Consider the following 14,084-nt stretch of genomic DNA (forward strand, 5'->3'; position numbering starts at 1 on the left):
TTGGATCGGATTTTGGATAATGTGAAAATAAAATATAGCTTTTCTTTTAGAGTACACCTTTGTGTGGTTGGATTAGAGTATCAATTAGCCTGTTATGTACTTAACATAATTGCATGTTATGAAGAAAATTGTGTATATCTGTTTTTAATTGATTTTCCGAGCTTTTAATCATTCAAAATAATAATCCCGTCCCAAAACTTGAAACAAACATTGTTTGCGATGTTGAAAACAAAGAAAACAAAAGTAATCAAGAACAATGAAAGAAAGAGGTGTTAGAACTTTCTTGGGCTTTTTGTAGGCATGAAGATGAGCAAACGTTGAAGCGAGTATGACGTGCTTTGTAACTAATTAACTTCCCAGAACTTTAATCTTGAATTCAGATTTGATTTAAGTAACTACCAATCGGTCATCTTTTATAAATTCAGCGTTTATATATTTAGCTCAATTCCCTTCTTTTTCACACAATCATATAAGTATCGTAGTTACCAAACTGCCATCGATCATATATAGCTGCGAGCTGTGCTTAAGTATTATAGTTAACAAAAAGTAAATAGAGTCTATCCATTTGCTTCTTTCAATGATATACACTATTATTATCAGATGATACAAAGCCAAAATATTTTACAAAGCAACCCAATATATCCCAAATAACACAATCACCATGCATGTAGATGTACTCTTTATTACACCCGATGTATACCAGCAAACCCAAAAGCATATCAATCACTAAAAGAACAAAGTAAGCTAGTGATATGAAGAAAAAAGAAAAAGAAATCAACAATATATCAACGAGACTAACACACAACGTTAGGTACCAACTGATGTCATACAGATGTCTACACGTCCCGAACGTGGAAGACGTTGGGGTTTTTAATGACAATATCATACATGTAAACAGAGTTGAACTTGGAGAAGTCCCTGGGGAGAGAGATTAGATCGATCGAAGATCGCTTGTGGAATTGGAAGAGATCGGGATCACCTTCATAGTACCTCTCCCAGCCTAACCCCGTCAATATTTGCTCGAGCATCGAGTAGGACGACACCACCTGCCCACTCGGCAAGTGCACCAAAGCCTTCCTCCTAGAAGATGTCTCGGCCTGCGGATTTTCCACAAGGCGAATCACCCCATTATTCTTGAAAACCCAAACCCCAGACATTTTTTCCTTCTGGTTGCTAGGTTTTCTCTGGTGGGCAGTATTGGTTGTAATGTGTTGCTGTTTCTTTGAGAAAGAGGAGGAGAAGGAAATGGAGTGGGTTGCTGTGAGAAAACAGGTGGTCGGAGGGGGTATATATATATGTGTGTGTCAAAGGGACAAATAAAAACAAGAGGGAATACTCTATGAGTGGGAGTGAGAAACTGAAAAGGATGGTGATTGTGGGACCTAATGGGATTAAAAACAAGAGGGTGCATGGATGAGCGTAGGGTTTTTTGATTTAGGGCACAAATCATCACCATCAACATCCAATTCCGTGGGGTTGTGGTTTGGAAGAATCTTTGTGTAGCTTAATTGCAAATAATATCTTCTTTTGTTCTCCTTTTTCTCTTTTTATTTTTTGGTGATGGGGAATCTTTGTATACAAATGCATGCCACTGTTCATTAATTAAGAAAAGATTCAAAAAGGAAAGTCAATGATGGAAAGAAGCTGCACTCACTTATATCACGAGATGTCCACGTGAAGGGGGTGGGAGTGACTTGGGGCTGTTATTTCTTGTGTGGATCTTGGGATGTTGGTGGGTTTTCCGACTGAAAGCTACTGTTTGGGATTATTGTTGTTGGAAAAACGTAGTCATTTATAATTGCTTTTAACCTTAGAAGCTACGTTTTTATTTTGATGTACAATTAAATTATTGATCATTGAACAGTTTGATACAAATTAGAATTAGTTAACCAATGTTACCACTGTCATCCTTTTAACTTTTACGTGAGAAACTGTCTTTTGTATTCTGTATTAGTTTTTTTTTTTTTAATTTTTTTTTTAAGGAAGATAACTGACGGCAAGTCACGGTTATCCGCACCTCACAGTTATCCACACCTTCCGGAGGGTCGGGAAGACTCACAGAGGCATTTCAACCTCCCCCTGACCACAAGTCTGACTTCCACACCAACAACGGGTTTCAAATCTAAGACCTCTAGTTTTTAGTTTAAAGGAAGCCTTGCAATTCTCCTTTTACCACTGGACCACAAACTCAAGGTTTGTATACTATATTAGTTAATATAATCAATATTCAATTTTAATGAGCCTTTGAATAGATTTAAGTGAATACCCAAAATTGTAGTCATTTTATTTCTATCTTTCTATACATAACCGAAGAATGAAAAAAATTCTTCAAGAGTATTGGTTCCCAGAAATGCATGATAATTCAAATGTGATTTGGTCTTCCTCAATACTGTTTCAATTTTAATCAAAATATTTTTTTTTCTATTTGTTTTATGGTATGACTATAGATGGTAGAGGTGCACGCCTTGAGTTCTTCTTAAACGGATCAAACACACATCTAATTGCTTGCATATTTTATTAAATGCGTCTTCATGTGGTGCTTGAAACTAAATTGGTAGAGTACACACACACACACACACATATATATATATATGTAGGGAGTTGTTATTAGCACTCCAAAAATCTCATTTGGCACTATAAACTTTCTATAATTAGAAAGAAAAATACACTTGTGAGGAGTGTAGAATGAGATTTTTGAAGAGCTAATAACAATTCCTATATATATATATATATTTTTTTTTTTTCTGGTAATGCTAGGTAGATCAAATTTGCAAATTATGTGATGTGTCACCAATGGAAAATTAACATTTTAATCAACACTTAATAATCAATCATCAACCACCACGTCATACAGTTTACAAAATTTGATCTAAATAGTTGGTCTCCCTGATATCCCTTTACTTTCACACTAGGGTTTGACTCTTACTACCCCTTCCCCAATCTTTGGCTTCTTTTGTACCAAAGAGTTCATGTACTAAAAAATTATGTACTAAATTTGCCAACAGGATCTTCTTCAGATCCTCTTTGTGAGGATTCTGGAGATCTGTGAATCGTGTCCGTTTATCGTACATCGTGCAGTCAGTTTTTATCAAGTACTGTTTGTGTTCAATTTTAAATTAAAATTTTTAAATGATTTCTAACTGCACGATGTATGATGAACGAATACAATTTACGAATCTACGGAATTCTCATAGAGAGGATCCGAATTTCTAATTTAGTAGTCTGTTGATAAGACCTATAGTTTAAAAACAAAAGTTAAGGACCAAGGCTGAGCTTGAATGCATAATCCAAAAACATTCCTTAATGGTTAATAAGTAACTGAAAACATCAAGGTTCGATCCAACTAGGTTTAGGTTTATTCATACATTAAGTGAAAGCAAATGATGAGATACTAAGTACTTTTATTATTGAGATTAGACAGTTGATTATTTTCCCTAATCATTTTTATTGTTAAGATTTCTCCCAAATTCTAAATACCACTCAAATCTAATCACAGACTCGAGATACATATGTCCGTCGAAGTCAATTCATGTATAATTGAGCCCTAAGGTGATGTACTTTGTCATTCAAAAGGACCACTACTTCACCAAGTCTCAATTGTCATCGTAAAAAATTCATCGTTTTTCCAGAATGTCTGAATGATCAAACACTTAAAATAATGCCACCATGTTGCCCACATGTCATCACATGGGCTTACATGGTCCTGTAGCCGGAGAAGAGAAAGGAGGGCCTTTGAGCTGCCGTCTTGTCAAATCCATGCTTACTGTTATACGAAGGATATTTTGGAGGTAGAGTTTCTTGACGGTGGCAGATGGTCTGCATTCTTGTTACCGTGATCTTTCCATCCTTTTTTATTTGTGCGATCACAGTTAAGTCACGTCAATATTTTACATTTATATTATTATTTGTCTTATTATCTCTATTAAAAGATTAATATAAAATATTAACATGACTTAACCGTAACCGTATAAATAGAAAAGGATAGGAAGGGCACGGTAACAGGAGGGCAGACAATCTGGCTCTTTCCTTGACACGTTCAAAAGGACCTGCAAAAAATATGACCACACAGTAATTTGATGTTCTTCAATGTGAACTTAACAATAACAAGTCAAGAACCATGCGACAAGAAATCAATTTCAGTGCGAATGTTGGCATCTGCTATCATAATGATGGACTTTATGTTATCTGTTTCTTACTGTTTGCGAATTGGCAAAAAAGGAAAATTTTGTTTGATTAGTCAATATCGAGTTTCTTGTTGATTAGGTAACTTAAAAGACATAGAATAGGGCTGTCATTGTCTATTGCTTCCTTCCTTGTTCTGTTTTCTTTCTTTGAAATTAACCAAAAATCTTCGTCAAGTGGTTGATGTTGAATCGAGAAAGAATCTAGGATCAAAACTTCACGTGATTACGTGATACATGGCGAATCTGACAAACTCGATCTATCATATACACACACAAACAATCCTAATTTATGTGTGTGCATTTGGTTAAGGATGCATGTATATTTAATTCAATAGTTGATCAATTTTAGTCTAGTGACACTTAATTTTTATTTTGTAGAAGTATGTATTAAGTTCATTCATAAGCGACAATTTTAAATTAAAAAAAAGTTATTTAACAGTTGATCGGTAACATATTTAATAAGATGTCAAATTTAATGTAACTCATCCACATAATTAGATGACAAAAGTCAAATTAACAGTGGTCCTCGATCAACTTTTGAGTCTGAAAGTTTATATTCTCATGTTCCCCCTCGTGCATGTAGAGAGCATTGCATGCTGGATTTTTGTATGCCTTTAGGCCTCCAAGCCCCTCAAGCGCAATGTCACCTTTGTATGCCTTTAGGCCTCCAAGCCCCTCAAGCGCAATGTCACCTTTGCTTCTGTTTTGTTCCACTTTTTACATTCCCCAAGGTCCTAGTGATATAGACCCCTCCTAACCCCAATACTTCTGAAAAATCTCAAGTGGTACCCAATTCTTTCGATTCCGTTCTTTGTTACCATTTCATTTTGCGTATTATCGATACACTGAAGTTTCCCCTGACCTATTTATAATACATACATACATACATACATACACATATATATATATATATATATATATGTATTCTTTTTGTTTTTTTTTATTCGAAAATCGGGGTCTCAACACAGAAATTTGTTCGTCTATAAATTTCGTCTCCATGTCAAGTGGATTGCATCTGGGCTTTAAGCTGTATCGCACGACCTGCAGACTTTATAATGTATTTGCTAATTACTTCAATTTCTTTGTTTCAAGCTGCGACAGTTACTATTTCTTTCAAAGGCATGCAGTCACGAAAGGACATAATTAATGAAATGATATTGAAATTAATTTTAAGCTCCAAAAATTCTAGTTATTTTTTTTCCATTTCTCCAAAGATAATATTTGTGTTGTGCTTTTGGTCAAAAGTTCAAAACTATATTGTTTGGTGTCACCACACTCTATAATATATATACACTTTGAATTATCAACCTTAAACTTCATTTTATCCTAGCTCCTAAGTACAATAAATAGTAGTGAAAAATGTGTAAGTTGAGGAAATCTTCATGTACATTTCAACGAGGCTGCCCTATATCTTGTTTAGTTGTGTTCAATTAAAACTTAATTACTAAAAATACAACCAAGAATTTACTAATTTGTTATATATCAAAGTCTGTAGAATTTCAACCTTTGGTATCTCTTATTATATACATATTCTCTAGTTGTGAGGATGTGAAGGTAAAAGAGTCTCACATCGGTGAAATGAGAAACTTTGCAAGAACTTATAAGAGGTTGGTTACTTCCCATATTACCAATTAGTTTTATGGTGAAACCTCAACTTTTTTTATGAAATCAGAGCATGTTTGCCCAATTGTGAAGCACAACGACCACACATGCTCCATCTCACCCCACTCCCCACTTGTGTTGTTCACATGCTCAGTGAAAGGAAAAACCTTGCAAGGGCTTATAAGAAGTTGAATTACTCCTCATATTATCAATTGGTTTTATGATAAATCGGAGGATTCTTGTGTAGTTTTCTTTTTGGCTTTGCCTCATTCTAACGGAAAAAAAAAAAAGAAAAAAAAAACACAAAGAATTGGTGATAAAAAACGACAATCACCTCTTTCATAGTTTTGTAAAAGTATAAAATGGTGTGATTGCAAAGTTGGTAGCCTACCTAATACATGAGGACATGAGTATAATTAAGAACCCAATGGCACTTGGACACCTCAAGGTCTTTTTAATAAGTGATTTGGAACCAGAAAAGAGAATCCTTGCCCTACGTGTATATGAAAGGTGTTTTGGATGCCAATTAGTGGTCATTTTCATACATTAGCGATTTAGCAAAGAAGTGTTTGGCTCTTGGAGAACAACTGTAGCAGTAGCACACCATGATTTTCCATATATTCCATATTCTTTTTGTCATTCTTTCGACTTTTCCATACATAATATTTTTTCACATTTCTTTGCGTACAAATATTAGGTTTTTGGTGGGGGCGCCGAAGATTCCATAACATATGTACACCACAAACTTTATGCAACATGCTTAGCTTTTCATACATATCTCATTTGAAGTGAGAATCAAGGGAAAGGTAGCTTCCACACTCGTCGCTACCTTTTTATATCCAAATAAAAGAGAAAAATAGGATAACACTTGCATCCGTGAGAGGGGAATGCACATATCCTACTTATATACTCACCGTACAACTTTTATAATCTGAACCTTTTAATTTCATAATGTTCATTTGAAGATCATTCCTACCAAAATCATTTGAACCAAAGATCATCTAGTCAACTAAATGTATGAAATAAATGGACGGTGTGAGTACCAGGTAACACATTCATGATAAATTGTCGATTTGTTTGATCTATTTGAAAACTAAACGATCTCTAATTCAAATGATTGTTGTTGTTGGGATGATTTTCAAATGATGATTAAAAAATTGAACAACTTTGATTATAAAAGTTATACGGTGAAAATACATTGTTTGCTAGGGATGAGATTTGTATACTGCTTCTATGAAAGGAGGATGCTAATATAAGATACATGCACTCAAGAATAATTAGCACTCCAAAATAATTTTGTGGATTGTAATAATCTTAAAACCATATCTACATTTAATTGGCCAAAGTCTAATCGTTCAAGCTATAGAACAGTGTTGAATGACGTTTGGTTTAATTAGCTTAACAGAAACTTGTCGAGGCATGTTTGATAATGAAAAAAGTTGAGGTTTTACCATAAAAGTTAATTCGTAATATGTATGGGGAGTGACCCAATTACTTATTATCACATGTAAGGTCTCTTCTTTTCCCATTATGAGTTTAATACTCTCAACATGTCCTCTGTTAAATTTTCAAGTCTGGCACGTGAACACTATACAAATCGGGTGACGTAGAGCACGTGTGGATGTTGGGCTTCACATATGAGACAACTTGCTCTGATTCCATGAAAATGTTGAGATTCCACTATAAAACTAATTGGTAATATAGAAAGTAGTCTAATTATGTATAGGCACATGCAAGGTCCATTCTTTCTCTAATGTAAAATTAATACTCTCATTATATATAGCCATTTTGTTCTGCTTTTTCTGTCATCAACCATTTATGAGTTGCGCAAGATTTTTTATTTTTTTTTTCGCCTTATGGGGATTTATTGGTTCGTCCTTTCTTGCGGGATTTGAACTCCACAAGCCTATAACATAATTCATGAACTAGAATAATATTTGACGAAGCAGTACTAACTTTACACAACCATAATGGCAGAACTTATATTCCTAATGGTGATATAATACACACACACACACACACACACACACCTCGAAAGCTAAACTTACACACACACACACACACACACACCTCGAAAGCTAAACTTATTATATTAGGAGGATAATCGAGTTTGCGATCTTCAAATAAAGCTTGTCTTTTTCTAGAAATCAGATACTAATTCCCGTCTAAAAGAGCAAATAGATTGCAATGAGAATAAATTAGATACTAATTCAATAGTAATAGAGCATTTAATTTATAATAATTAAACTTCCAATGATAATATTTAAGAGAAACAGTGTATGGTACGCATTAAATCGAATATGAGCCAAAACTTCGTATAGTGGATGGGGCACCTACTAACCCAACGTGAAGAGGATAATTTAGTGCGATGTCACCAAAGTGAACGTATCAAGATCATTATCTAATTTAAGGAAAATACTAGGCACTTAGGTATCAAATTTGTACACCAAGTGATCGATTTGGCACCAATCAAATTTATGTTTTAATTCCAGTTGGATTTTTTTTGGTAATAAAATTTTTTTATAGTATATAATGTACCACATCATTTAGTACATAAATTTGGTGTATGTAGCACCACCCTTAATTTAACATGGGTAATGCTAGCAACTTTTATTTTTGTAACAATGCTGGCAACTTAATTCTCACTTATATTTTCTTATTCTACTTCTTTGACCCTTTTCTATCATACAATGTTACCTAATGATTTGAGACGCTTTACCGTAATGGCGAAAAGCAATCATGTCTATACACTCTGGTGTATGTTCAATCCCTATCGATACCTATCTCCCATAACTCTAACACACTAACGCTACTGTTTGTAAAAAAAAAAAAAATAATTAAAATTTGACATTGATGCTAATCAAATGGTAAAACGATTTCTAATTTGGTTACTTTTTTGCAAAGCTGATCTTTTAAGGGTGGCCTTGAAATTATACAGTTCCATCATCAAACATTACATGATAAAAATGATTGTCGAGAGGTAAAACAAGAAGATATGAGTGAGAAAGTTGCTAAGTTACTTGTAAAACTTAATCACTTGTAATATTCACTTCAAATGCATACCCCAACAATCGTGGGATGCATGTATTTATAAGAGTTTCATGATTACAGATTGGGTTTGAAAACCCTAGATATAAGGAAAGGATTACAACCAGAAAACTAAGGAAACAGATTACAACCATTCGTTCAAAAATACAACAGAAGAACAAATACTAAACAGCCCTAGAAACAAGGAACAGCTGGAACGATAAGAGTTTGAACGAAGTCAAACTCCACAAGTTTCGGCAATAAGCTTAGCATGCTGATCTTGTCTAACAGCCCCCCGCAAGCTGACAGGCTGTGGAACAACGGGAAGCTTGGAGACAAGGGACTGAAATCGAGACGAGGACAAGCCTTTGGTGAATAAGTCTGCAAGTTGATCTTGCGAACAAATGTAATTAACCAATAATTGACCACGAACAACCTTCTCCCGAACATAGTGATAATCAACTTCCAAATGCTTGGTACGTGCATGGAAAACTGGATTAGACGCCATAGCTATGGAAGAGATATTATCACACCAAATCTGAGGACGATCCAGATGCAAATGCAGGTCCTTGAATAATGACCGAAACCACGATAGTTCAGCGGCAGTGTATGCTAACTGCCTGTACTCGGCCTCGGCACTAGACCGAGATACGGTCTTCTGCTTCTTAGAACTCCAGGAGACAAGGTTTGAACCGTGATATATACAAAAACCACCAGTTGAATGCCGAGAATCAGGATTACCTGCATAGTCTGCATCTGAGAATGCACTGATTTGAGTAGAACCAGGCTTATATAGAAGCCCATGAGTGTGCGTGGCCTTCAAATACCGTAAAATCCGTTTGACAGCCATCCAATGAGTAGTTTTAGGAGAATGCATGAATTGGCACACTTGGTTGACAGCATAGGACAGATCAGGACGTGTGATGGTGATGTACTGTAGGGCTCCAACAACACTTCGATACACGTCGGGTTTGTCATATGATTCCCCCACATAGGCACTGAGCTTGTGACCAGAGGGGACCGGGGTGGAGATTGGTTTGGCTTCAGTGAAGTTGGTGCGAGAAAGCAAGTCTAATGCATATTTTGATTGACACAAATGCATAGCAGTCCCATTGTATTTAACTTCAACACCCAAAAAATAATGAAGTGGGCCTAAATCTTTCATAGAGAACAGCGTTCCCAATCGAGTAATCAAGCTGGATATTTGATGAGGACTATTGCCAGTAATCAGGATATCGTCGACATAAATTAACAAGATCAGATACACACCTTGTTGTCGAAACACAAATAAGCTGTAGTCACAAGAGGATTCTTGGAACCCTAGTTCGAGCAGAAAATCTGAGAACCTTTGGAACCAGGCCCGGGGTGCTTGTTTTAACCCGTAAATACTACGTTGTAGTTTACACACATGAGATGGAAATTGTTGATCAACAAAGCCCCGTGGTTGTCGCATGTAGACGTCTTCTGTCAGAAACCCATGCAGAAACGCATTTTGCACGTCCAACTGCCTGACAGGCCATCTATGGGACACAGCAAGACTTAAAACAAGCCTGATCGTACTATGCTTAACAACGGGACTGAATGTCTCACCGTAATCCACACCCGCTTGTTGATGAAAACCATTGGCGACAAGGCGAGCTTTATGGCGTTCAACCGAACCATCTGCACGTCGTTTCACCTTGAACACCCATTTATTAGGCAACAGATTCATTTTGGAATGATAAGGAACCAAGGTCCAAGTCCCACATTTTTGCAAGGCATTAAACTCTTGAACCATGGCATTCCTCCACTCCTGATACTTGATAGCTTGACTGAAACACGTGGGTTCAACAGGGAACTTGTCAACAGTTAAATGCATAACATATTTAGGATTGGGTTTGTGGATTCCGGACTTGGAGCGTGTAGTAATCACATGTTGGGAACCACTGGCAGCGACAGGTATCAAGGTTTCAGGAGTGACCCCAACTTGCTCATTGGATGGTGGGGCGGCTGGGGGAATATTAGATGATACTAGCAGGGGAGGGCATGATGAGTCTGCAATAGGAGAAAATGGTGGAGCAGGATGAGATAGGTCGGGGACACGGGGAATTGAGGTAGGGTGGATATCCTGGGTAAGAGATGGCTCGGCCAGAGGAAGGCTTCGAGGGGGAGGGACACTAGAGGTGCTAGGGCAATCAAAATTTAATACTAGGTCTGAGAACTGAGGAATACCTGAAGTGGAGACGTTATCAGAGGCAGATGTGAGTCCCCTAAAGGGGAAACAGTCCTCATCGAATAGGACATGGCGAGACACGTAAATGCGTCTTGTTGACAGATCCAAGCATTTGTAACCTTGGTGGTTCAGTGAATACCCTAAGAAGACACACGGTTTGGATTTCTGATGAAGCTTATTATGAGTATAAGGCACTAGCCAAGGGAAGCAGCGACACCCAAAAACCTTTAAAAAATCATAGTGTGGTTGTTTTTGAAAGAGTTTCTCATAAGGTGAGGCAAAAGACAGAAGTTTAGTTGGCATTCGATTGATCAAGTAAGTAGCCGTGGAGCAGGCATCATACCAAAATTTTTGTGGCATGTGAGATTTGGAAAGCAGGACTATACTTGTTTCAACAATATGTCGATGCTTGCGCTCGGCAATTCCATTTTGTTCAGGGTGTTTAGGACACGAAAAACGTTGGGAAATGCCATGGGCAGTAAGAAATTTGTGAAAGTCATGGTTTTTATATTCACCCCCTTCATCACACTGAAGGGTTTTGATTTTGAAATTAAGCATATTTTCTACATTGGCTTTAAATTTCACAAAGATTTGAAACACTTCACTTTTGTTTTTCATGGGGAAAATCCAAGAGTAGCGAGAGTAATCATCCACAAACAAAACGTAATAACGAAAACCTTCATTCGAAATAATGGGAGAACACCACACATCAGAATGCACTAGTTGCAAAGGAAATTGAGAAACTGACTCAGAAACTTTGAAAGGTAACTTAGTGCTCTTGCCTAAAGGACAAGACGCACAAAAACTTACATCTGAAGAACCACTAATGGGTACTAATTTATTCGAAATTAAGAACTTAATAATATTATTGGCAGGGTGACCTAGCCTTGCATGCCATGTATTCACTGAACACCGAAGTCCTACAAATGCAGATATTGGATGTTTGAATTGTCCAGTGCCACATGGAAATGGATATAATCCATTCTCACATCTCCCTCGGAAAAGCGTCTTCCGGGTCTTGAGGTCCTTGACAAGGAAAAAGTGAGGAAAAATTAGTAGGTAACAATCATTGTCAAGGGTGAATTTATGTGCAGACATAATGTTTTGGGAAGCAGTGGGACAGTGAAGAATGTTAGGCAAAGCAAATGAGCAAGTGGGAGTATGTAATGTAGTCGAACCAGTATGCGAAATAGAGGTGGCAGAACCATTACCTACACCCCCAATAGTGTCATTACCAGTGTACTCCTTAGGGTTAATCAGATTCTGCATGTCCGGAGTGATGTGAGCATTGGCACCCGTATCCAACAGCCAGGTACCAGACTTGTGTTTGTTAAGAGGAATGGGAGAGGACGCCATCGCAGTGAGTTTTGTTGCTGGAATACGGCCTTCAAACGCTGTATTCATGCGATGATAACAATCGAGGGCTGGATGCCCCGGTTTGCCACATATTTGGCACACAATCCGCTCGCCATTAGGACCCAGACGTTCACCACTGCATGGGACGTTGCGAGCGTTGTTGTTGGGACGAGGGCCAGTGCCTCGTTGGTTGACAGAATTCCCTCGATAGGACGAAGACGCACCTCTTCCAGTCCCACGAAAGCGACCACCACCGCGGCCCCTAGATGCAATAAATGCATTAACTGGAGCAGAGTCCACCAACGGAGCAGTGTGCTCAGCCATGCGACGTTCTGTTGTTAACAAAAGAGCCTCCAAGGTAGGATAAGTGATTGGTAAATCACGGGCTTGTGCTGCACTGACTGTCATTTCGAAGGCAGGACCGAGATTGTTCAACACAATCTGGACAAGTTCATCATCACTCACTGGTTGCCCAGCTAGGGCAAGGTTATCAACGATCGCGTTCATGCGATCTAGGTAATCCGCCACACTCAAATCACCTTTCTTGGTCTGCAATAATTCATTGCGTAAAAACAAAATTCTGTTTTGGGAAGTGGAAGCATACCTTTGCTCGAGGGCGTCCCAGGTGGCCCTAGCAGTCCTCTTGCTTGCCACGACAGAGAGGACAGATGCCGTCAAAGATCCATTGATCCAACTGAGGATCATTTGATCCTGTTGAACCCATGCACTGTACGCAGGGTCCAGAGTGGTCGTACCAGACAGATACTTGGAAGGTGGAATCAAGGTACCATCAACATATCCCATCAGATCTCGGCTTTTGAGAATGGGAAGGATTTGGGCCAACCACAGTGGGTAGTTGGTCCTATCAAGTTTGATGTTGACGACTGTAGAGAATGGATGGAAGGGGTGATTCGAAGTGGGGTTGGTGGTAGGGCTGGAAGTGGAGGAGGAAGGGGTGATAGTGTTTTCAGCCATTGGAGCGTGGGAAGGAGAAGGGAAAGGATCGATGTCGTTAGACGAAAAAGGCTCAATACCATGTAAAACTTAATCACTTGTAATATTCACTTCAAATGCATACCCCAACAATCGTGGGATGCATGTATTTATAAGAGTTTCATGATTACAGATTGGGTTTGAAAACCCTAGATATGAGTGAGAAAGTTGCTAAGTTACTAACATCCTTATTCAATTTATAGCCAATCACTTTAAGTTGATGCTTAATTAAAAGCAATTATATCGACTGTATAATATAAGAAATTTAACATACATACGTATGTATATGAGTGTATAGAACTGTTTTACAAGAACTTACGATGGCAAGTACCTTTTGCAATTGCATGCATGCTGGTGGATTAGCAAGTTTAATTCTACGATAAACTCAAGGGTCGTTGTTTTGTCCATAACCCTAAATTAATCCACATGGCCCAAATGGCCCAATATAACCACAACCCTAGATTTAATTCACAATCCTAAATCATAATTATAACCACGAATCTAGTCATGAAGAACGTGTAGAACAAAAACGGATCAGGAAAAAAAAATCAATATCTAATGATCCAATGTGTATATAGTGAGGATTTATTAACTTTGATTTTGCCTTGTAATGTATAATATGTAAAAGTGTTTAACATGCTGAAATTAGGGTTATGACGTTGTGTTGAATATGAAGTGAAATCACTCGAAAAGCCAAATTCTTAACATCT

At 37.5% G+C, this 14,084-nt stretch overlaps 1 protein-coding gene across 1 annotated transcript; it reads right to left on the reverse strand.

Moving 5' to 3' along the window:
- Positions 1-562: 562 nt before the first annotated feature.
- LOC103953569 (flowering-promoting factor 1) lies at positions 563-1,213 on the reverse strand. Its single transcript, XM_009365327.3, has one exon. It carries the CDS (start codon positions 1,155-1,157, stop codon positions 837-839), a length of 321 nt encoding a protein of 106 aa, XP_009363602.1. The 5' UTR covers positions 1,158-1,213; the 3' UTR covers positions 563-836.
- Between the last annotated feature and the right edge of the window lie 12,871 nt (positions 1,214-14,084).

Source organism: the organism of the source record quoted next, unplaced genomic scaffold (assembly GCF_019419815.1).
Source record: "Pyrus x bretschneideri cultivar Hongxiangsu unplaced genomic scaffold, Pyrus_bretschneideri_v1 Contig1, whole genome shotgun sequence".
NCBI lineage: Eukaryota > Viridiplantae > Streptophyta > Magnoliopsida > Rosales > Rosaceae > Pyrus > Pyrus x bretschneideri.